The sequence below is a fragment of the Macadamia integrifolia genome, chromosome 11, assembly GCF_013358625.1.
Source record: "Macadamia integrifolia cultivar HAES 741 chromosome 11, SCU_Mint_v3, whole genome shotgun sequence".
Lineage (NCBI taxonomy): Eukaryota > Viridiplantae > Streptophyta > Magnoliopsida > Proteales > Proteaceae > Macadamia > Macadamia integrifolia.
This window is the reverse complement of record NC_056567.1, coordinates 21053417-21079274: the sequence shown is the minus strand read 5'-3', so window position 1 is coordinate 21079274 and position 25858 is coordinate 21053417. Positions and strand designations below refer to the sequence as shown.

The window sequence follows — 25858 nt, the reverse complement described above, 5'->3', positions numbered from 1 at the left end:
TTGGAAAACCTTTCTGACTGGGTTGGGACATTACATAGCACAAGTCAACAAGTTTGGCAGTAAAGGGATAGGCACTCAGATGAATGAAAGTTCAATCCCATTTTCTAGTCTTCTCAACCTTTAGAATGAATACCCCATTAATTTACCATTCATAACAACCATCCTAACACTAACAGTCAATTAAAGAAAACCCTTGGTACAAAGAAAAAACAACATTCAGAGTTCTAAGCAAATCCAAAGCAGGTTTATTTGCCTAGTAATCTGTTATTCACATATTTTGTTCTTTCTCAAGCACATGGCTTAATTTAGAGCATCTAAATTAACAACAGCTTGTCAAAAGAGAGAGTGAGACATTATTTGCAGGTAGCATGAGATTGACAACAATTTAGCAATAGTTTGCACTCCAAATCAAAGCAACCTAAGACCAAAAGTAAAGGAAGGAGGGATAGAAAGAAGAAAAGGAAATAATTAGAAAGGTGATCTTCACAAGGAATTGTTCCACTTGGAGCACAACCAATATTTATATTAACACCTTGAATTTCCCTCCACGCCTAGATCTCCTTTGGTCTCATGCAGCTTTTATTTGCTGCAAAAAATATTTAAGATTGTGTTAGCTGCATAGAGTTCAGTTGAGATGTACAGATACAGCACAAGACATAACACCCATCAACAAGAGCTGCAAACTGATCTTAGACCATCCATCAAATGCCCCTCCACTTTGGATAGATCAGCATGCTGAATCAATGTGAATTTTGGCTCATGCTCAACTGGGGGATAATTATTATCAGCGAGCTGATAGAAAATACGCCATTGGAAGCAAGATCATTTGGTATTATTTTCCATCTATATCTCTGTTGCTTTTTTCCTCCCCTTCCCCCCCCCCCCAACCCGACTCTGTTCAGTTGATAAATGCAAAATGGAAATGTTTTAACAGGGAACTCACTCGTTTCTCTTCTTCAATTTTGGCCTTAATGTATGAGTATATTGCCACTCCTGCAATTGCAATGACTGTCCCAATGCCCGTTTGTGTTGAAATTTTGTTGCCTGCAATCAGTTAAGTTAGTAGAACTTCTTGTGAAGGGAGAGAAGAGAAGATATGATCCTCCTCTCATTTCTCCCTTTCTTTTGTGGGGTGGGGTGGTTAGCATTAAGGAATAGATCAAACAGAATGAAAAGATAGATATAAAAAATGAGCCAGGTGACTGTGAAGATTAACTTACCGAAGACCACGATTGAGAAACCAATCACGAAGACACGTTTCAACACATTACCAACAGCATGTGTAAGAGGAGCCACTCTTTCTAGGGTATTTGTTGCCAACTGAGAGATTCCAGTACACAAATTAATCGGATTGTCATCATGATTACATAATCCTAATTTCAAATTACTTGCTACATTAATTATCATAGATCTTAGTATACATCCCAAAAAATGGATATGATAGATTTATGCATATGACAATTAAATAAATAGTTTTCTTTGCTATGTTCTGTACACAAACAAGAGAGCACATGGTTTTGGCTGCTAATTAAGTCAGTGATTTAGTACAGGTTATTTGAGCATATGAGCGAAACATATTTACCTGATTGTACAAGTGGTAAAACATTCCCACCCAAAACAGATCTGAGACAAACTTGGTCACACCAACTTTAGCAATTGCATCACTGAAACCATGCTTCACCAGTTGAGGTCCCTCAATCTGTAATACCAATATTGAAGGAGCAGATGGAGGAGTAGAACGAGAAAAATCAACTCTAATAATGAAAGCAATAAAACTACAAAAACAAGTTTTTTTATTAAAATTTTGAATTTTCCATGGAGACTAAGACCAATTTGGAATTTCACTCACGATAATTGCCGGTGGAATACAGAAAATGAGTGCAATGATGGAAATGTAAGCATAGAGATTTGTACTATCCATGTCAGTCTGCAAAAAACAAGGAACAGAACCATCAGCTCAGAGCACCTATAAAGACAAGAATTTCATCACAAGGCAAATAATTGTAAGGTAGCGTAGAAGGAAACCATGGCTTTCTTTGAATAAATACTCCTGTAAGTAAAGGAGATGTTGGAAATCATGGCACTAGTGAATCCAGTCCAGTTGAATGAGAGCTCTGTCAGAGAAGCCATCGAAACACCTGCAATCCCCACCATTGAAATGGTCAACCATAATGGAAAGGGGGAGGTAAGCAATAAGTTTATAATAAAATAAAACTTAGGTTAGCAAAATTCTTAAACTGTTTGATGATTATTTTGATTTTGTGCAGTTATTTCAATTCATGACTGTCTACATAGTTTGCTGAATCAAATTGAACTTTTTTCCAAGGCTAAAGCTTATCTGGTAAGAAGTTTGAAGTCCTAACATAAGATCTAGATAGTGAGATGAAGACCATCTTAAACCAACAGAAAATTAAGAGAGCTACAACTAACCAAGAACAACAGGAGCCAGAGATAGCCAGAGGGTAATAGGTATCTGTTGTCCAAGCACAAACTGGGAAGCAGCCGCATTGAAGAATGGCTCCAGAGCTGAAAAAGATGGAATCAATGTGAGAAACAGAGATAGCGAACTGTGATCATTCATCATTAATATGTTAAATTGCAACATTCAGAAATACACAGACCTTTGATTGTGTGTGTGAATGAGACAGCAACTGCAGAAAATGATACATTGCTTGATACATGGCCCAGTGCATGGCATATTGCGACAGGGACGAGTAGCTTCAAAAGATTTGAGTCCATCGGCTACACACAATGGCATCATTATATACATCAATGCCCAATACAAATTGGTTGAGAAAATCTATTCATCAGTCTCATGAATTTTTTTCTACTTTTGGTTAGAAAGCCAATTTATTTAGAAGAACATGTCAAACTCAATCAATCGGATTAGGATCCTCTCCAGCACGGGCAGTGAGCTCTCTCTCTCTCCTCACAGGGACCTCTTTAACAACCTCCGTTGGAGAAGATCCAAATCCCTATCAACCATGGAATGGAATTCAGCCATACTGTCGTGTACGACGTAGACAATGCCTTTCTAGCTAGAGAAGCAGCTAAAACATATACTTAAATGTAACTTTGACCCTTTCCTCTTTTTTATTAAATTTATAGTCCTGTCCTATAACCCACCACTGTTGATCGATTAACGAGACTCTTGAGATTTCATGTGAAAGCAATCAATCCTAAATCGGATGTGAATAGCTCAATAAGTCCATTATCTTTTACCCTGTCTTCTTTTCTTATTAAATTAAATTGTCTTTTACCTTAAACTATTATAGATAACTATAGGTTGAAAAGTCTAGGGAATGGATGGTATTGAACATAATTTGGGTTATTGGATGATTATGATTCATTCAGCCATGAACAAACTGTATCTAATATCTATCATATGTTACAAATGGACTAAACAAGAGAAGGAAAGCTTACAGCGCGTTTTGGGAGACCAACGGTCCAACTGACGAGACAGTAAATCACCCCAACTGCCAAGTGCACCACCGAAACAAAACTGTGCCAACCACAATAACAGAACCAATTATTAACGATGGAAAGGAAAAGAACCCAAAAAAAACAAAAGGTAGAGGATTAAAAAAGGCCACGCGTACTAAGGGTAAGGGAAGTAATTGTAGATCTTCTTGTTGAGTATGTTGAATATCACGTTCAAGAAGTACCTGCACAAGGATATTTTCGTCATTTTAATAATATGCTAACATACCATATCTCAGTGGGAGACACAGCAACCGGAGAGCTCGGCTCCTCGACGTGTGCAAACAGTAAACTAATTAACTAAACCAGAATCATTCACTCACCACATGAAGAAGAAGAAACCGGTGATTAGAGCCGGGTACTTCTCCAGAAACCCTACCGGAGCAACCTTAGCTTCCCTGAACCAGAGAGAGAGAGAGAGAGAGAGAGAGAGAGAGAGAGAGAGAGAGAGAGAGAAAGGTCAGATAAATTAATGTGGATCTCACACACTTCACCTACCAAGTCGGAAAGGAGGGAGACGGACCTCACCCCGCAGAATCACTTCCCTCCGCCGGGGACGACGCTGCGGCAAAGCTAGGCCGTAGAATCTCCCTTTTTACGGATGGAACACGAACCACCGGTGACTTCTCGAGTAGTAGCAAAGCCGGGCTGAGCTGCCTTCCCCAGATTAGGTTTCCGCCATCACCAACGGCCCCGATTGATCTGGTGCAGGGTGCGAAGCATGAGATGGTGGCGGGGTCTCTGGTCACCGGTTTCCTCAGCCGACCAAGGCTTGAGATGCCGGTGGTTCCTGACAAAACTCTCGACTCCATTTTCGCTGCACACAGGAGAGAGAGAGAGAGAGAGAGAGAGAGGCACTTTGATTCGCTGCTTTTTATTGGTGGAAATCGAGGAGGCTATCCCTCAACAGAAGAACCAGTGGTTATCAGATTTTTTTTTTTTTGGTAGAAAGTGGTTCTCAGATTATAGTTTGCTTTCGAGTCCAAGCCGAACGGTTACTTGGCTTTTTCTATCGTACCTATCGAGGGATGATGGTGCTTCGCGAGACACCACATTAGGCAATGTCTCATTTTGAAGATGGCATTATGATCCGTTGGATTAGACATGTACGGTGATAAATATCCACGACAGTTTAACATAGTGAGCTGGTAAGTGAGTAATCCAGTTGTCATTATTAACTGGTTACCTGACCTAACGGTGGTTTTTCGATTGCTTTGTTCTGGTAGATGAGGGAGGATGGGATTGGGAGAAGAGGAAGGGGATGTAATCTCCTTATCCACAGCGATTGGACTGAGGCGAAGGACTTGTCTTGTCCAATCGTCACCTCCTTCCCACTCCTCCTTCCCAAATTCCAAACCCTTCTCTCTCTCTCTCTCTCTCTCTCCCCAAGTGGGACCAGTCCCTGATCTGCTACAAATTTTTTTTTTTTTTTTAATCAAACCTGATCTGATACAGTTGGATACATATCACATGGGTACTTCCAGCTTAGTCTTTTGGTTTGATGAGTTTCAGCAATATTTCAGTAATTCTGAACCACTGATTTTTTGCCATCTACTAATCTACATTTCAAGCAAATTCAGACTGTTAGATGGAAAGACAACCCCAAATCACATGTCAAATTCATTTTCTTTTGGTAAGGTTTATATGTGGAATACGTGATGTGCTTCCATGTCAGAAAGCATATATTGCATATTTTTCCTTATAATTTAAAGACTTTAGTGTCCCTAGACTTATTTTCAAAAGTTAATTAATGAAAGAATAAAATAATATTTTCAAAAAATAAAAAAATTATGATACAATTTTTACATGAAATAACATAATTTACCTTCATTGGTTAAAAAAGTATAATTACATTAAAAGGGTAAAAAAGTGATGTTCAATCCGGTTATAACTAACCTCAAGATTTTCCCTATTCTAAATGGTTTGACATCATAAGTTCTAACTTCAGTCATAGTGGGAAAACTAAGTTTATTTTTTTTTTCTTACTTAATATCTTCCTTCTCTTTCAACAAGTGAGGAGTGATTAAGGATATAATTGCTTTAGAGGTGAGAAGAAAAAAGGGACTAGTATGGATAACAACAACAAATGAAGTCTAGGGTTTTATTCAGCTATAGACCAAAATTATGGTTGATGAATAGTATATGGCTCAATAAAAAATCTAGATTTGGTGAGTTTTACATTACTTAGGCAAAAACATTGAGTTAATAAAAAACTCGAACTGACTCGGATATAACCTAATCATTTTTTAAACTTGGGTGAGTCTTTATAACTCCGGACCAAGTTTTATTTATTTTTATTTTATTTTACTTGACTCGGTAACTCGTTGAGCAAGTCAAAACCTGGTTTTCCAAATACAGTTTCAATGTAAAAATGTTATATAATATTCAAAAGAAAAAAATAATATGGAAGCTCTAGTAAACAATAAAGAAAAAAAGAACTATGTCCACAGCGACAGCGTGGCCTACGCTAGCACTCCCACATGTCTATATCTCTCCTCCCCATATAAAAAAACATCTACCACATTGTTTGAAGAGGAGAGAGATAGACACAGAGTAGGTTGGCGTAGGCACGTTCCCAGTTCCCAGTCAGAGAACCACTTCCCAAAAAATAATTATAGAAGAGAGGTTTCTCAATATGCTAGAGTGCAACAACAACTGCCTAGCACAGTTGGTGAGGTTGTGGTGTTTAAAGCCCACACTAGCATCAAGGGGACCTTTTCCTTATAATTATGAAAAGGGGGAAACTCAGCTAAATAGTTACGCCTTGATAAACTTATCAAAATGTTTCATCTCATTGAGGGGTTCCTACTAAGGATATTCTGGGAAAATTGATGGACATTGATATAATCTGTGGATTATGTCATAACAAGTAGGAATCAATTGTGAATTTTCTAAAAGAATTTGGGAGCGAGCCCTTTGGGTTTATAAATAGAAATCTTCTTTGAGTCCTCCCTTCAGCATCTTATAATTTGTTTCTTACTTTCAATTCCTAAGGATAATTTAAACATATTTTTCACTATCTTCATTATATGCTATTATGGATACATAGGAACAAAATGATTTGTACTCAGGATAAACCAAATCCATTTGTGATTCTTCACTTTGTGAAGCAATGGACTGCTTAAGCAAGAAACTCATCTAGACCACCCCAAGTGAACTCAATCCATATGACTCTCCCTCTTTCTCCAAATTTTCCTTATGTGAACCCACCAGCTCTAGTTCACGTAAGTCATTGATACAAGTACTAATATCTTTAAAATGAGTTACTTGTCTCATTGATGAAGATAATGTTACCTCATGAAATGCTGACTATATGATGACATGAAATACTATTGATGCAAACACTAGGGGGTTGCTCATGGGCATAAGGCATGCCATAGGATGGAGTCTCAGGGCAATTTGGAGTGATTATGCTGAACTTGAACACATTCTTTTTATTATAGAATCAAAACATGGCCTCTAAAGTGAAATATCGCTTTTAATTAAAAATTGATGTGTCTTATAAATGAGCTAAAGTGACTTTAAATAGTTACGTCACTTTTAAGGAAGAGCAAAAATGTAAGAAAATAAGCAACTAGGATAAAAACGCAAACATAATAGAAAACTAGAAAAACCCTAAATTCTACGACCAAACTTCACGAGCTCTGTTGAGGGCCTAAAGGATGAGTTGGAAAAATATTATGCGGGCCTAACTGTTTGGTCTTCTTCGGTCCAATCGATCTAGGAACTCCTCCGAGACCTCCTCTACATTAGGTAAACTCTCAAATTTCAAAGGTCATTAACAAAAGGGCAACTTACAATAAAGCTTGCCTCAAGAAAGACTTTGATTTTGAAAAATGTACTTCACGTTTTGAACATTCGACGGAATTTGATTTTAGGGACTCTTTTTGATAAGGTTGGGATGAAGTCGTATTTTGAATATGATAATGTTACATTATTCAAAAATATATATTTATTGGCAATGATTATTTGAGTGATGGCCTTTTTGTATTAAGTGCATATGAATTAATAAATAAAAAGCCAAGTGCTTCTTCTATTTACTTTGTTGACTTTTTTTGAATTTATAACAAGTAGATTGAGATATTATAGTGCATTTTATATTTCTAAAATTTGAAAGTTAGACTTAATTGATAATAATATCAAGCCACCTTTGAACAAATGTCCTATTTATGTAGTGGCTGAATTTACCCAAAAATACCCTCATAAATTAGTGGTAAGGCAAAGTTGTCTACTTGATTAGGATATAATCAAGCGGTGATATATGTTGTAATATTTATTGATGATTATTCGACTATGATATGTTTACTTAAGTCAAAGGATGAAGCAGGAAATGCCTTCATATCTTATAAAGCAAAAGTTGAATCAATTAGGAAAAAAAATTAAAAGACTTAGAACAGACAGAAGTTTAGAATACTTTAACCTCAATAATCTTTTATTAAGATAATGAATTTATATATGAAATGATAGCCTCCTACCAACCTGAATCTAATGGTATAACCGAAAGGAAAAATCGAAGTTTAAAGGAAATGATGAATTTAATGCTCATAAGTTTGGAATTGTCACTTGACTTGTGGGGGGATGTCATTTTATCATTATCTCATCTAGTAAATAGAGTACCTCACAAGAAGAGACCAATATATTACCATTTGAATTATAGCATGATAGAAAACCTAATTTAAAGCATTTAAAGGCATAAGGTTGATTGGCAAAAGTGATAATATCAGAATTAAAGAAAATGAAAATTTCTACTAAGAGTTATAATTGTGTATTTATAGGATTTACGAACATAATTCGATATACTGTTTTATGGTCCTTAAAGCCATAGTTTATGTTTGTGAAGGAAATAATAAAATTGAATACTAGGATGTTGAATTATTTGAAAATGTATATCATTTTTAAGTCAATCTTACCACAAAGGAAGGAAAATAGTGATAACTTAATTCTAGAAGAGAAAATGTCAAAAGAAACTAATCCTACATCTAGTGATATTAATGGAAGTCAATTCAAGAGAAGTAAAAACACAAAAGAAGTCTATTTTTTCATAAGATGATTGGTTTGTTTATCTCAAAGATAAAGATCTTCTTACATATGAAAGATGCAATAACATATTAAGATTCTGAATTCTGAAAAGAAGCTATAAAAGTTAAATAGATTTTATTTTAGCCAATCATATTTGGGAATTAGTTGATTTACCACAAGGATCTAAAGTGTTAGATACTAAACATTAAGTGGATATTTCGAAAGAAATTGAATCTGGATGAATCAATTGATAATTTTAAAGCTAGACTAGTAGTCAAAGGCTTTAGACAATATAAAAATATTGATTATTTTGACAGTTTTGTTCCGATAACTAGAATCATCACTATAAGGGTAAATGATTGTTGTGGATTCTATCTATAATTTGGTGATGCACTAAATTGTGAAAAAAACATTTTTAAATGCAGATTTAGAGGAAGAAATATACTTTAAACAACCAAAAGGTTATATTGTATCTAAAAAAATATTTATATGAAAACTTGTAAAGTTTCTATACGGGCTGAAACAAGATCCAAAACAACAGCATGAACAACTTAATGGTACTCATATCAAATGGATTTGTTATAAATGATACCAAAATGTATTTATATAGTAAATACCATCAAAGAAATTATGTATTTATCTTACTTTATGTGGATGATATGTTGATTATAAAAACAACTATAAACATAATGAAGCAAATTAAAAACCTGTTAATGTCCAACTTTGATACAAAAGATATGTGAGAAACTGATGTAATTCTTGGCATCAAATAAAAGAAAGGGAGATAATTTTATCTCAGATATATTGTGTAGAGAATATACTAATAAAATATAGTTATTCTGACTCATCAATAATAAAAACACCTTTAGAAATGGGAAGCTTACAAAGAAACTCGGGTGAATCTATTAATCAAAAGAAAATATTCAGAAATCACAAATTCAAAGGTATATGAAGATATTTGACAATGAGCTCGAATAAGTCTTGAAGATGTTTGACGATGGATAGCTTTAAGCAATGATGTTTATAAGGCTACAAATAGCGGTGAAACAAGGTTGGGTTGGGTCGGGTTTCTTAAAAACCTAACCCTAACCTTAGGTCCCCAAAACTCAACCAAGGCCTAATCCAGGCCCAACCCAACCTTGCCAGGTTCATGCCCAGGCCCAACCCTATAGGGCTTAGGGTTGGTTCGGGTTAGGCTGGGTTGACCCTAGCTGGTCCTATATATATATATATATACTAGTAAACTCGCACATGCAAATGCATGTGGGGTACAATACATCGATACAAAATCTCATTTATTTAGCATTGCTACCAATGAAGTGGTATTCCTTTTGGCATGTTTGGCCCATAAGTCTATGAACAAAACATAAAAATAAAATAAAAATAAATAAATAAATAAATAAATAACATTGAGAAGTGGAAACATTGATATCTTACAATTCCTAAGTTAATAAAATTATGCGTTCTTTCTGCGATTAAAAAAAAAAAAAAACAGATGTCACATAAATGTATTGATAGAAGTTTCGTTTCTCAACCAACCTAAGAATATCAACTAGTTAATTATAAACTCATTACCTCAAGTCTTGGTCCGGAAACAATGATTCTTTTTCTTTATCTACAAGAATCCCTTACGGTTGTTCTCTCAACAACTAAATAACCCAATTAAAAAGAAAAATAATAGAAAATTGCTTATTCAAATCTATAAACCAAAGTTCAATTGAACATTACAGACCACATTACAGACCACGTCCCATGGTTATTATATTAGGGTGATAGGGAAAAGCTCATTTGGTTTGACCACCCTCGCCACCTCCGTCGGTCCCCCTTCCTCTCAATTCTGAGGTCGAAGTAGACAACCTCCAATGGAAGGAAAGGGGGGAGAACGAGACTTAGTTATGATGTGATTGAAGCCAAGACAAGAAGCAAAAATTGAAGGAGAAGAATAAGAGCATCCTCTGCTCTAGATCCCATATTGTCATCTTCATCGTCACCATTGGAAACGTTTTCGATTCGAATTTGATAGGATCTCCGTACCCCCAATTATACTACAAAATACTCCACCCGGAAACCCGATTGAAGGTAAAAATTTCCAAGAATAGAAAGATGGAATATGAGTTTTTGAGGATTTTGAGCGTGAACTCAATGAGTTCAACGTTTCATATGGCCGGTCATCAGTCATAAATTAAGAGAAGTAATGACGTAATTAGTGAGGAATTTTATGCAGTAAAAACTATTAAAATCGATGAAAGAGGATAGAGAGAAACCTATTTTTTTTTCTGGAAATTGATGGAGAGGAACGTCACTATCAGAAAGGAGGATAAATATTTTAAGAGAGGGAAAGAGAGATTTTAAGAGCTGAGAGAGAGACTTGCTATTGCTCCTCCTTAAATCCCTCTCTCCATATTTATCTTTGTAAATCTCATCCTCTCATGTTTCTCCCTCTCCACTCTCTATAATTATCTCTCTCTCTCTCTCTATTTATCTTTGTAGAGAGAGACTTGCTATTGCTCCTCCTTAAATCCCTCTCTCCATATTTACCTTTGTAAATCTCATCCTCTCATGTTTCTCCCTCTCCACTCTCTCTCTCTCTCTCTCTCTCTCTCTCTCTCTCTCTCTCTCTCTCTCTCCATATTTACCTTTGTAAATCTTCCTATTTTTTCTCCCCTACAATCAAGGAAAGGAAAACCACGCATTTTGTGGGTTATTATGTGCCAATTAAATTTTTTTTTATCCTTTTTAATACATACTTAAGAATAATAATAATTAATGATTACTTCCCCCTTTCTGCTTCACCTTTTTTTTTATTATTTTTTTTCTCTTTCATTTAGATGGGTGTTTTGGTTAAGAAATGATAGTGTATTATAGAGATAATACAAAATTTGAAAGGAGATAAATTAGGAGAAGTAATGGCGTAATTAGTGAGGAATTTCAATTTTCACGCAATAAAAACTAATTGAAATCAATAACAAAGGATTTTTAGAGAAACCTTTTTTTTTTTTTCACTGGCAATTGATAGAGAGAAACGTTACTACCATGAGTCAGAAATGAGGATATTGCTCCATATTTACCTTTGTAAAATATCTCCATAATTATTCACTCCATCCCCACTCTTCATAATTATTTATCTCTCTCTCTACCTTTTTTTCCTTGGCTATTGATGGATAGAAATGTTATTACCATAAAGGAGGATATTGCCCCATATTTACATTTGTAAATATCTCCATTACTTCCCCTTTTCTACTCCACAATATTTTTTTTCTCTTCCATTTAGAGGGGTCTTTTGGTTTGTTGGAAAGTTTTTTTGGTATATGTCGATGGTCTTTTTGAAAAAGTATACCAATGAGAGGGAGTATGTACATTCAATATTTACCTTTCTAAATATCTCCATAATTATTCACTCCCCCCCCACTCTCCATAATTCTCTCTCTCTCTCTCTCTCTCTCTCTCTCTCTCTCTCTCTCTCTCTCTCTCTCTCTCTCTCTCTCTCTATACTTTTTTTTTCCTAGGCAATTGATGACGAGAAACGTTACCATCATAAAGGAGGATATTGCTCCATATCATATTTACCTTTGTAAATATCTCCATAATTATTCACTCCTTCCCCACTCGCCTTTTTTTTTTTTTTTAATCTTTTTAATACTAAATAATTACTTCCCCCTTTCTACTCCATATTTTTTTATTATTTTTTCTCTTCCATTTGGAGGGGTTTTTTGGTCCGTTGAAGAGTTTTTTTGGTAGATGTCGATGGTCTTTTTTATATTTTTGAAAAAAATATACCAAAAATAAGGAGTACGTAATTTTTAATAGTAGTATGATAGTATGATATATATACGACTATGGCTATCCTTTTTCTACCCCTAATCCATAAATTTGGAGCAAGCAAAGTTGGCAATTTAGTTATAAAATAGACCTTTAATCGTCTGGTGTCACCACATCTCCCAAAAACTGGACTGACCAAATTCTTCATGGTTGCTACTATATCTAAAGTTCATATAAATACATGATGGGAGATACGAAGAGAAGCCTATTTAAAGAAAAGGGGAGAAATAGGTTGGCCATTCGGTCGTCTTAGCTCAATAAGGTAAGAGTACGTGGCTTATATAACACATGATGTTGGTTAAAGTCATACAGACAGCTTGTTGAACGTTCGTATAACACATGATGTGGGTTTAAGAGAAAGAAACACTATTACTAAACACAATAATAAATCAGGGTTAAAATCGAGCTGGGCCGGGTTGACCCTCATAATAGGGTACGGGCCCTCAGGGCCAAACTTACCCCTCTAACCAGGTGACATGGTGATGATTTGTGTTAATATTGAGAGATTTCAACTTAGTACTAACACAGAACTCCACCCTAGGAAGATAAGTCCCTATTAGGTGCTGAAAAGGGTGGGACCAAATGCAAATATGCTTGAGTTCCCAAATAATCAAAAGGATCAAAAACAATTATCACTCTTTCCTCTTCAAATGGAAAGGTCTCCCAAGACACAAATGCACTTGATCCACGCAAATGATTTCAAATGTCTTGACTTGGATTTATATGAGAGATACATTTCTTTCACCTATTCTGATGAGGAATTAAAGACTTACCCGAGAGGACTGATGCAGAATTAAAGACTTACCAGTGTTAAAGGTCTAAGACGGACCAGGCCTAACATGGCCCGGTCCATGTCCACTTTCTTTTAATTTAAGTTGCTTTGTTTTCTTCAAGTGCTTTGAGTCAAGTTTCAATTGAACTAGTGGTCCAACTGTCCATTTTAAGTTGTTATTTATTTCTTTATTTTTCTTTAGAGCTTTAAGCTGGTCCACATTATTTTATTTTCTTCTAAGACTTTAAAAAGAAATGGGACAGCTAGGGGGTTTCCTAGTTCATTTTGAACTCTTGTCCAGTGACTCATAAATTAAGGGGGCTCTTACTGTCCACTTTTTCAGTTTTTCAAAGACTCTTGTATTGCCGCTCTTTGGTGAATCAATGCTCATTCCTGCTGAAGAATCAAGGCATCGATTGGTGGTGAATCTAATCAAGTCCTTACAGTGAGAAGCCCAGGTGTTATTCTCTTATCTCTTTAATCACCTCTTGAAGAATATCGAATCTATTTCTGTTCTAACCTGTACTTGAGAATCAGTTTCTGTTCCTGCAATAGAGCAATCCTAGTTCTATCAGGTTTTCTGAAAATTAAGGAAACAAAAGTCTGATTTAATCAATCAATCATTTACATTTTGATTTTATCTAGTTTCTTTTGATTCTGGAATTTCCTACTCTGTAATCAATCCTGTCTATAGTTGCTGGTTTATATATGTCAGAACCAAATTAGAAGCCTTGGAGATTCTTCACAGGATGATGGTTCAGTGGTTGAAATTGGATGCTCGGAAAAATCATAAATCGCTTCTGTGCTTTCCCCAAGTTCTGGGAGGCCACATACTTCTTTGCTGAGATGATGCTTGGGGGTATCTTGCCTAATTGTTTTACTTGGTGCCTTCATGTTAAGACCCATAATAGAATGGTACAGGCACTTTGTACTGGGAACAACAAAAATCAAGCTTTTCAGTCATATCTGAGTATGAGAACAAGGGGGATCTTTACCGATGTCGAGAATTTCAGTTCTCGTGTGAGTTGCTTTTCTGAATATTTTATGTTTGTCTCGAATTCTTGACTCATTCTAAAGAATGACCAACTCCGACATTTTCTGGTGGCGACTTGAATGAGATTTTTTCTGAGATCTGGTGATGGTAAGAGGGGTTGGGACCCCTGCGACTTGGAGAAGTATATAATGTACTATCGTCTTGTTGAGCAAGCATTGTAATTTGACGGTTTTTTGTGTTAGGGTTTTTGGGCGAGTTTTCTTGCCGTTGATTAGGTGTTCTTGAGCAATCTCCCTTGTAACCTCTCTTCTACATAGTGAATCATCTTTTTCTTCACCTGAGGACGTAGTACACTACATCGGTATGTGAACCTCGTTAAATTACTGTGTCATCTTATGCAAATCTGTGTTTTACTTTCTTTGTATTTCTAGGTGTTTGTTCTAACGGAAGAAGTGACATCCACAAGTCTGCTCGGTTGGTCGATGAGATGGTCCTTGAGGATGTGATCCAGATGAGGCCATGTGGTATGCTATTGCTGGTGGATTCTGGTATCGGAGGAAGAAGTGGGAAGCTGCTGAGTTGGTTTTGGCTCAACTGATTTATGAATTTGTTAAGGCTGTGGCATAGGTCCCATTTTGCATCATATATTATGTACATGTGGTAAAATTTTGATTTCATCAATATTTCCATTGGCATAGCATCTTGTTGATTCCGTCAATTATTTCATTTGTTATGTGTTTAGTAGTCTGGAATTGATTTAATTTGCAGACAAGCAAGGAAATCCTTTGCAGTCCCATTCTTAGTCACATGCTTCTCCATCAAGATTCATTGTCTTTTAACTTATATCTTCTTCCTGTGAGCCTAGTAGCATCTGTGATACCCTACTTTTTAAACCTGGTCTAATTACACGGTTGACCCAGTTTAACCATGCAGGACTCGAATCAGAGAGGGTTAAGGCGGGTTCCTTATGGACCATGATGGCAAGGGTGACTTTGAACACAGGTTGGCCAGACAAGTTTGAGTTAGTGCCAGAGGAGACGGGTGTACCCAAGCCGTGCACATGCCCGTATCATAAGGCCATGTACGGGTAATGCTGGTATGTAGCTGTATCCTAAAGTGCATACGTATAATATACCTTATGCCGAGAGTGAGATACGTGCCGAGAGTCGAATTCCATCAAAATCCCACTTGTTGGCTAATTTTCGGCCCTCAGGTGGGCGGTCATAGGCGGACGCATCCGCCCACCTGAGTGACCCACCCATGTGGTCAATAGATATTTTAAAAAGGTATAAATAACATTTATTGTGTTTTTCTTTTTCTCATTATTACACTAAAGAGTTGATGAGAAGAGTAAAGAGGAGAGAGAAAAGAAGGGAGAAAAGAGAACGAAGAAGAAGAAAGGGGAAGGAAGAGGAGGAAGAAATGGATTTAAGCAGCGCCAAGGTTTGATATTCTCATTCCGACGCGGAAAGAGTGATCCCCAACACGAGATCTACGATTGTAGGTGAGCAAAGGCTATGCTTCTTAAACTTTCACCAAACCCAAGTAAAACCCTTGATTTGGATAGAGTTCCTTGAGATCTTGTAAATCCCACTTGAGATGATGAATCTAAGGTTTAATAGATGGTCTATGTATTGATTTTGAAGGATTTGAAGAAGTGTTTACAAGATTTGGGAAGCATTGGTGATTTCTTGAGCTAAGAAGTGATTTTGGGGTTTGAAAGAGTTCTTGAGTAAATAAGGTAAGATGGCTTTTCAATCCTTAAATCTAACTTAGATCTAGGTTAGAATCATCTTATAAGACCTTGGATGTGTGGAAAATGTGATTGAAAAAGCCCCATTTGATTTCTCAAAGGTTGGGGAAAGTTTCAAGGAAGAAGGCAATTTTTCGCCCTCTCAGGTGGGCCAGGACCGGTGGGCCGAATAGCTTGCCTGAGAAGGCAGGCCCTCGGTTCCCACCAGTGGGCCGGGACTGGTGGGCCGAACAGCCTGTCTGAGAAGATCGGTGGGCTGTGATAGGTGGGTTGTCCGACCCACCCGAATGGACCCAAAACGGACGGACAACCTTCTTTTATGATTCTAAACATGATTTAACCATCAAATCTTATTAGTTTTGACCTCAAGGTGGTGAAATGCTAACCTCATTCACTTATGATAGGTTCACTAAAATTTATGTTTCTCGCGCCGGATCTCACCGTACGGGGCGTGAGTCTTTGTACACAACAAGTAAGTGGGGAGATGACGTTTGACTTTATTTTAAGACTTTTTTGGCATCATTCAATTGTATCTAGATTAGCCATGTCATCATGCAAATTATGTGTAGCTTAGTCATCCTCATATGATTATGACATGTGTGTTGTGTTTTGCTTTCTCAATACTAAATAATTGATGTGCTTATGTGGTGAATGATGGGATCACTGTGCATGATGCATTATTAGACTAGATGCCGTAGTCGACTTGAAAATGAGTGCATTGGTAGCCCGTGGAATGGGACGTGGTGGCACTATGCAATCGTACTATGTCATATAGGAGCATGCGGTTTAGGATTATCACTTTCCCGTGCTACGACCCTTCCCAACAGGGATTGAGGTGTTGGGTTATCACTTGGGGGGAAGCAGTGGTCGCGGTTGTCCGGTCATTGTGGTGGTTAGACATACGCCCGGCTGGTCATTAGGACAGTCGACAACCTCAGTGGTATATTCAAGAGGACCAATCGTACTGTTTTTAAATTGCTGGGGTCAGCACCTTTACTTTCTGTCATTTACTTTTATGTTGAGAGCCGGTAGTCGGCATGCTTTACTTTTCCTAGTACTCATAGTGGGCCTTCTCCGACAACCCTATGGGCATATCGAAGGATGGAGTTCGCGGCTCGTACCCGGGGCATACGCGCACTGTGATTGTAGTAGCACCAAACCAAAGACTTAGTAATGTTGTTTAGGTAGATGAGATTTAAAATGAATTGCATAGCATATAGTGCATATGGATGTGATTGTTGTGTGGTTCTTCTCATCCCATGTGCGCACCTCTTTTAGATGATTTTGTAGGTCACCAGCCTGAAGATCAAGGGTCGGGCCCCACAGTTGAGTTTCCATATGAGGATTGGTGGGTCCCCAAGGAGTATGAGCATGGTACGGATTGCACGTGCGAGGACTGTGCTGCGGGACCGCAGTATTGACGCCGTACAGAGTTTTACTTTTTGATTCTTTTGATGACCCCTTTTTGTATACTTGATATGTGAATTGTTATTCTTTTTGTGTAAATATCATGTCTGCGGGCCCACATGTATTTATCTATATACTATAATTTGGGTATCAAGTATATTGGGAGTATTTACAGGTAAATTAAGTCTTCCGCTGAACTTTTGAACGTTTATCTTAGATATATGTATGTTGTGGTTGGGTACTGTATCAGATGATCCTGGCAGGTTTGGGTTAATCGGAGTTAATCCAGTCACCGGCCCGGTTCTGTGTGAACGGGGTGTGACAGCATCTGTTTGCACTCTTTTTAGTTGATGCTAAATATTTACGTGACTGTTTAATCCACAAATAAGCCGAGATCTATGCTTGCTTCGATAATCCTCTTCTTGACCTGAAGCAATCAACTTAGGTACCAGTTAAGTACTGAAGAAGAGAAGAGTCTTCTAATAGTGTTCACCTTTGTGCTAGGACTTTATATGGTCCTTTTGGCTGTCGTTCAGTTTCCAGACCCTTTTTAAGCTATGCATACGTTAAAAATTCCCAAATACTAATGTGGTATAACTAAGTATATTGCTCACATCCAACTCCAAGGCATAGGTCGTACATGGCAGATCAGAATCGACCAAAATATAGATGACCTCGTATCAGCACCTAGTTGAAACTGATCCGTATATCCCAGCTCTCAAACTCAAGGTAGAATTCATATTCTTCTTTGGTTAGAGCGGAGTCAAATTTGATTTTAATGTCAGTCCAGAATTCGCCTTTCTCCAGTTGGGGGAGAAATAAGGAATTCTGATTTTCAAGGTTTTTACCCTTTAAAATATGGAAGATTCAATGCTCTTATTCCTCTGCACAATAGGCTTTGTCCGTTCAGGAACTGGGAGTTCAAAGGAGGAGCAAGGGAAAGAGTAAGATAGAGACGAGATGGATCGGTGATAGGGGAGTTGTTGCTTGTCTTGGTGAGGAGGTAGGCTTAAGCTAATCCCTCATGCCTTCAAGCAAGTCTCGTTTCCTTATTCTTAGGACAGTAGTAAAAAAGATAAATAATAATCAATGGGACATAGGAGCTGCTAGCCTTCCTACGCAGGGAAAAGAGAAGAAACAAGGGAAAGACAAGCAAATAGAGGAATAGAGAAGGTAAGACTGGACTTGCTATCTCCCACCCAGTAGTAGGGCATTAAGTCCAAGAGTTCTTTGCCGTAGAGTCAAGTTCCACAGGTTTACCTTCAGTTGAAAGTATTCATTTAGTATTCTCTACGTTCACTCTAAGTATTCATTGAGGATTATTGCAACTTTTTATTGATGAAACAGGGGAAATCACCTGGAGGAATTATGTTTTATGAGATTCTTTGAGGTCCCAAGAGAAACATAATCAGCATTTCTACATCCTTGAAGTTCTTTTAGATTGATGGCTTTAAAAATATAGCAGCAATCATTCACGAGGTTATCTTGATGTACCATTAGTATTGGATGCAGGCAACTTGATGCAAAGGTGTTGAAGTAATAGTTAGAATGCGCAGACCACACTGTATTGGATGCAACATTGAGAATGCAACATAGGATTGATAAATATCTGAAAATATAGATCCATGAGGGCCCGTCTCAATGAATTATCCATGTGGTGCAAAAGAGGCAGACTGTCAAGAAAAGCTTATCTTGATCTACCATGAAGTGTTAATTTTCCCTACGAATACTTATTGTTGATGCTGATGGTAAGCTATGGCAGGCTCATTAGGAAATAGGAGATGAGGAGTAAACATGAGCACACAAGCCCTTGTCAAATTCAAGACCTTGCTGTAGAAAATGCAGGAGACCTCTGACACTGCACTTCAGGTTCAAAAAACTCATGAATGGGCATGCTAGAAGATGTAGATTAGGAATTTTTAGAAAAGATGGACAAAGCTCCTGAGACATTTCTACAGGATTATGCAAGAAATAGTTTGAACTGGAAACCTAGGCCCCATATGATATGCTCTGTGTTGATGCTGTTGAAAAGTATTCCAGCAGAACTACAATGGCCAACATGAACAACTATAGTGGTGTTATGAACACTGTCTATTTATTTATTTCCTGTTCTGTATTAGGTCTCGCATTAGGTGACGTGAAAAAATTGTGACAGATTTAGTTTCAATTGTTACCTTATAATTGGAATCAGTTAGAAGGGAAATACCTGTAGTTGTAATCTGTTTTCTCATTTATTTTTTCGGTCGGAATCTGTGTTCTTATTTACTTAAATGAGAAGTGTTACTATCCAGGCATGTCTTCAACATTAAAAGTGGCACAGAATGAATGATATTACTTTGAATTATGGTGATGGATATGAAGGAAAAGAGAAAACAACTGAGAGATCAGCGAGGAGAGAGAGGGAAGCCAACTCCATGACGAGTAGTAGGGAATGTGATGAAAAACGCACTTCCAATGGCACCGACCCCAACTGGCAGTGCTGTGAGGAGTTCCATTGTTTCTTCTGATGGTGTTGGGTAGAAACAATTCACCACATTCTGATCAAACAGAGCGACGGCTGCAAAAACCAGTACTGACATGAAGGCATGCAAGAAATCTATGAATTTGAGCCGAAATTCTGCAGCCTCCTCCGGAGGAACGGTGGCGGACCCATCGATAACCCACAATCCTCGTAAGGTTGCTATTCCATAATGAACTGCCCCTTTGTCATCCCTGAAACTATCAGTAAATGATGATAGAAAACATGACAAACCACATAGAATCACAAGGCCTGCTGTCATGGACCGGCTGGCAACATCACACCGACCTTGGTTACTGAAGATGGGAGACAGAAGTTGGAATGCAAGCACTGTCCCTGTGGGGAGGAGATTGGCCAGATGAGCAGTGCTTCGAAATGTCTGGCTAATGGCATTCTGTATGAAGTTAGTTTGATTGTTCCTGGAGTTTGAATCTCCTAGGAGGGGCCTGTGCTCTTGATCATGATGCCGTGATTCTTCATCCATGATCCTATTCTTCTTTTGTCATTCAACTATGTTCTATGATCACTCTTGGCCTTGGTTTTCACAATTCTATTGGGAGGGGGAGGGGAGAAGGATACCTATAAGTAATGGGGAGATATGAAATTGAGTGAAGGAAAAGAAACAGAAAGGATGGATTCAAGTGATGTCTATCAAGAAACAGAAGCTAAAAGAAACAATTTTCAGGGATCAAGGAGGGTGTTTTGGTTTCTTGTTCAGTGTGGGAAAGAGAAGAGGTCATTTTGGTTTGGAGGAAAAGAAGTTGCCAAGGAAAGGTTAAAGGGTTCTTTCTTTATGTTGCTTAAAAGCATTTGCGACCGTTACAAGACTTTCTACCCAAAAAAAAAAAAAAAAAACCGTCAAAGCTTTTAAGATGTCCAAAACATATAAGTTGGATAAGGGAAGTTTTTCTGTTAAAGTTGGCTGAGGAACTGGGTTTGTTGCGTGTTGGCAATGTTAGAGCCTTGAGAGGAGGCTCCGTGATAAGGAATGTTCATAAGATATAAAACTCTTTGGATACTAAAACTCGTTTCCAGGAAGAGTAAGTTTGGTGATCAAGTTTGAATTAGGGCAACTTTGAAAGCAAATCTCAAGATCAAACCGTAAAGAGACGACCATAGTTTCCCACATTGATAAGGCAGGGGCTTCACTTACCAAATCAACAAGCAAAGAAAGGGGGAGAGAATGCGTTCAACCAGGGGTCCAGGGTTCTTAATTATGGGTATCGGACCAGGGGTAAATTTGTAAAAAAAAAAAATCATTAAAAAAAACATGAAAACAGAGGGATAAATCCGAATATTCCCTTTTCTTATGCTGCGAAGAGAGAACCTTTCACATGTGAGAGGTTAAAGAGAGTTAAAGAGGATTCTAATTCACCTTTCACAATGTTGGTTGAACTATAGGGTATTAATATGGGCACAGACTGATATCGATACAATTTAAATCTTTTTGTTTGACCCATTTCCTTTTTCTTTTGAAGAAATTACACTTCCCTCCCTTGTATGTCTTAATCATTACATTCAGACTCCTATAAAGTTTATAATTACAAACGTACCGTATAAAAATTAACACTGGGAGAAGCGGATGTTAAATGATTTTTTAACCCCCTTCCCTTTTTTTTTTGTCTAAAACTCAAGGCTTAGGGCCTGTTTGGTATCGTTTCTGTTCCAAAAACGCCGTTTCGTTTCAAAAACGAAAATTTCAGTTTCTGTGTCAAAACGCAGTTTTTAAACGAAAAAATGGTGTTTTAAAATTTCAGATTTTTATCGGGAAATGGTGTTTTTTCAGTTTTTTTTTTTCACTTTTTGTTCCAAAAAAACAGAAACGGACCATAAGTGCACCAAACAGAAGATTCCGTTTTTTCGTTCCAATAGAACGAAAAAACTCCAGAAACGTTTTTTTAGAACGATACCAAACGGGCCCTTAAACTTTTTTCCCATTCTTCAACTAAGTCACGAGTAGTGACATTCTAGGGTTTTCAATTTCTTCCTAGAGAGATCAGTGACCAGCTTCCTGCAACCTCTACTGGCGACGACCGACCAACAATGACGGACGAGCGATCAACTTCCTACGACCTCGACGGAGCATCGACCAGAGAGGCTAGTCGGCGACCTGTGAGATACAAAGAAAAAAAAAAAAGGATATAGCTCTCTGTAGGGAGCTTCTCCTCACACACTTGTCTTTTATTTTCTTACCAATTTCAGTCTTTTTTTCTCTGTTTAGATTCTCTTTTTCTTTATCTATGTAGCTTCGAGCTCTGTTTTGAAAATTTTCAATTTCAGTCTTTTTTCTGTTTTTTTACACTTCTTTTCCCCTTCTCTTCCATCCCTTCCGAAAGGTGGGACCAATAGCAAACCTATTTCTGATCAAATGACCAAATCCAAGAGGTGCGATGTCCTTGTTTTGATGAGATCCACCAAGTATGGGGTTAGGGTTCACCAAGATTTTGTTAGAGAACACTATTCCAGCAGGCTAATAGACAATGCAATATTTACATGTTCCAACCTGAGAACGCACTCTCTGTTCGTCCCTTCATCGATGATCTTCAAGACCAAGAACTTCAACAGGTGATCAGGTTCTTCGAATTTGCTGATTGCTTTGAAGACATGAGGGATGCCATCTAGAATTATATCTTAAAATTGTCTTTTCCTTTATAATTCTTTTCTTTGTGGAGATCAATCTTTGTTGAAATTAAAGATTTTTAGAGGATCTCTGGTTTAATGATTTTTAACTTTGTTGGGCTGAAAATAACAGGGCTATTAAGCGGTCAAATTGCTTCCATGAGACCAAAGGATAGAGCCTGTGTCTCATGTCAATCAATCCATTCATGATCATGTTCGGAATTGTCGAAATTCTGTTCTCCCAAATCCCACGTTGGAGTATTGACTCATTGGTGAATGTATTTCTTTTTATTTTTTTTCATTGATTTAGAGAAAATCTCAATTTTGACTTCATAGTGTCATGCCATCACTTTGCGCATTTCTCACAAATGAGATTATCAAGCTTGAAACTGATGACTTCCATCACATCAAGGTGACATTTCACCAATTGTTCTAGGTTGGACATTTTATCATTGAGTTATACTCTTTTCTATGGAAAAGATTCTCTTCAACACCAATGATCTTCCAATGACTCATTTAAAAGTTGGGATGATTTGGACACGTATCCCCACAATTAGAGGGTCAAATTGTTCGAGAGGAGCCGGATCCAATAGCTCTTCTCTGCCCCCATTGAGATATAAAACTGATTAACCAAGGAAAAGGGTGAAAAATAAAAAACTCAATGCTGCGTTATCAACTCTAGCATTAAGATTTGGTCATCTTCCCTACCAAGTTTGATCCATTTACATTTACATTGAAGGTCAAACTTCATTGGCATACATTTGTCTTTTCACTTGTGTAGTCCTATTAAGGCGGTTCTTTGCCTAGTAGATCTATTGGTTGTCGGACAACAACGACTTCTTATTCTTGGCCAAGATGAATGATTGGATCCACATCCTAGTCTAAGCTTCACACGAAAAATTTATTTAAAGACCCTGTCAACAATTTGATTAACCCAATAAATTGTTTTCTTCTCGTAATGACTTGCTAGGGAAAAAATCCCTACCTGATTGTGAGCCCTTACACCCAGATATAAGGGATGATAAAAAGATCACCCTGCCCCTTGGTTGGTTGCCTGTGTGCCTCCCTTGGTTGGTCCTTACCCTAGTGAAACGGTCACACAATCAGGAATGATCCCAGCCCATGGTTTTTTTTTTGTATGGGTAGAGCTCTTGATCACTTGCTACTTAGTAAAGATGACATTACTGCTTCGGTTAAGACTTGGTAAATAAAACTATTAAATTCTAATTCTTACTGTGTTTCTGTAGTGGCCCTAACCTTTTTTGTATTTTGGTTTATGGTGAAGAGTTGGTCTAGCAACACCGATGCCTCCATTGCATAATCTCCAGAAGAAGATTTAAATTTCGAATGTAAAGGGAGTTTCCATCAGAGTTGCCATCAATGTGAGCAGGATAATGAGCATATGCACCTGTTGGAGAGTCCATCTAGATTAGTACTCAAAGATGCGTTTAAAATTTTTGCAGCCGGTTAAAACTCCATTTTTGGAAATGTGACACCACCAAGTATCAGGTTGTTATGTAACCTGGAGTTTTAAAATATCATAAATAATTTGTATGGGAAGGAGGGAGGTAAAGAAACCTGTGTTAGAATCATTTTCATAGGTTAAATCACTTACCATACAATCAGAGTGTATAGTTGATACCTGTAGCTGCGATGAGACGAGGGATGTTGAGTGATTGGGGATCCAAACATCATTCCACAGATGAATAGTGCAACCGTTACCAATTCTACATCTGACCATTTTAGATAGAGTTGGTAAGATGCTAACAATACTATTCCAAGTACGAGAACCTCTTTTCTTCAAGGTGGTTGGGTGAAAAGGAGATCTGTTGGGAAAGTATTTTGAGGATAAAACATAGGTCTATAATGATGCGTGAAAATTGTCCGCAGTCGCCTCACTGGTGCAGTGAGCATTGGGTGATTGGGAGCCCCTTGGGGTGTGTGCCTAGATGCTCTCAGCCGACACATGCTCACTGCACCTCACCACTCCTTGCAGAGGATGTGGACTCCATAATGAGTGTCCTCCACAAATGAGATGCCAACCCAATTTGAAAAGAAGAGCTTTGTTTTGGGTTTCAGAAGATCTTAGACCCAACTCCCCAATACTTTTGGTGTACACACCTTGTGCCAACCAATAGGATGCACTTTCCTAAGGATGTTCGCAAAATGAAAGCAAATCGATCTCTTGTGTGTTTTTTGCCATGACCACCATGAGTCCTTATGGCACTTATTTTTATCCTGTGAGTTTATCAAACGTATTTGGACTGCCTGCCCTTTGGGTTTGATCTTTGGGTTTGATCAGTGAACAATTCTCTACCCCTCTTTTTTACATTTTATTATGTTGTAGTTCAATAAAAATGTCATTCCCAACAACTCCAAGAGAATTTTTTTTACCATACTAATCCTAATATGTTATTTTATTTGAAACCATGGGAACAAAATCACCTTTAATCATGAAAATATTAATCCACAAAAAATCATGTCTCCTGCCCTTTGGTGGTACAATAACACTCCATTCGAAAACAATCATAAGTCATCGACTCCTTAGGTACAATCTCCCTCTCCCCCTCCACCCCCTGCTTTCATGAATCCAAATTTAGATTTTCTTTTAATGATTTCAGTGTCGGTTGCGGATGAAAACATCAAAATGAGTGGATGGGCAACCTGTTTTCTCTATAATGGGGAATGTCTTTCATTCACAACCGATTACTTGATGGCAGAGAATCCTATTGAGGCAGCAACAAGGGGATTCATTAGCGGAGCCAACAAAGTGAACTAAGTGGATGGACGATTAAGGAGGTGTGGTCCAATTCAGAAATTTTATATAGACTCATTTATGAACCAACAACCACTTCATGGCCTTTGAGCCCTTTTCTTCTTTTTTTGGATGTCTATAATGCTATAACTAACATCACTTTTAAGCTTAGGCCTACGAATGAACTGGTTGTTTTTTTTTTGCCAAGATAGCCCGTAGTGCGATGCATAGGCGTATTAATGTTACTCTTTGTAGCTCAGATTACAACACTTTGGTTCCTCTTTATTTTTAATTTGAATATTTTCTTTCTTATTAAAAAGAAAAAAAAAATCAAATCAAATGGTTACTTATCATCCCTCCACAAGGCCATAAACTAGGCATGGCTGTCGCGCTACTCTTACCCTATTACCAATGCTTATACGGTAATTATCCTTTTTTACTTTTGCCTAAAACTGTTAAAGACTTGGATATAATTCATTCTCAAAAGCTAGCCGATAAAGAAAGGGTGCTCGAGTACCTATAAGCCTTCACATTGGGCTATCTTAGGCTACCCACTTATGATGTAGAATTATTACTTCCGCCATCTGTGTGGAATCCCAACGAAAACCACATGTCACTAGATATGCTTTGCAACAGTTTCAAGTTTTGTCCTAATATTATTTTCCCCCTTGTTTTGACTCTTTTTCATATTTTGTAAAGATAGTAATCTCTTTGTCCATACT

The 25858-nt window shown here is 37.5% G+C and overlaps 2 protein-coding genes across 3 annotated transcripts; both read right to left on the bottom strand.

Moving 5' to 3' along the window:
- Window positions 1–222: 222 nt before the first annotated feature.
- On the bottom strand, window positions 223–4449 carry LOC122092622 (triose phosphate/phosphate translocator, chloroplastic). Of its 2 annotated transcripts, none has more exons than XM_042662846.1 (12): window positions 4009–4449; window positions 3804–3878; window positions 3600–3665; window positions 3424–3502; window positions 2622–2742; window positions 2431–2526; window positions 2026–2138; window positions 1850–1927; window positions 1583–1699; window positions 1221–1320; window positions 944–1044; window positions 223–586 (listed from the first exon to the last, which is right to left on the bottom strand). In XM_042662846.1, exons 1-12 carry the CDS (start codon window positions 4290–4292, stop codon window positions 569–571), a joined length of 1248 nt encoding a protein of 415 aa, XP_042518780.1. In that variant the 5' UTR covers window positions 4293–4449; the 3' UTR covers window positions 223–568. The 2 variants fall into 2 exon arrangements, with proteins under 2 accessions (XP_042518780.1, XP_042518781.1); XM_042662847.1 differs by having other exon boundaries at window positions 4004–4145.
- A 15107-nt stretch (window positions 4450–19556) lies between these two features.
- Window positions 19557–20414, bottom strand: LOC122093564 (protein DMP4-like). The gene has a single exon (XM_042663919.1). The coding sequence runs from the start codon at window positions 20244–20246 to the stop codon at window positions 19629–19631; it is 618 nt and encodes a 205-aa protein (XP_042519853.1). The 5' UTR covers window positions 20247–20414; the 3' UTR covers window positions 19557–19628.
- Between the last annotated feature and the right edge of the window lie 5444 nt (window positions 20415–25858).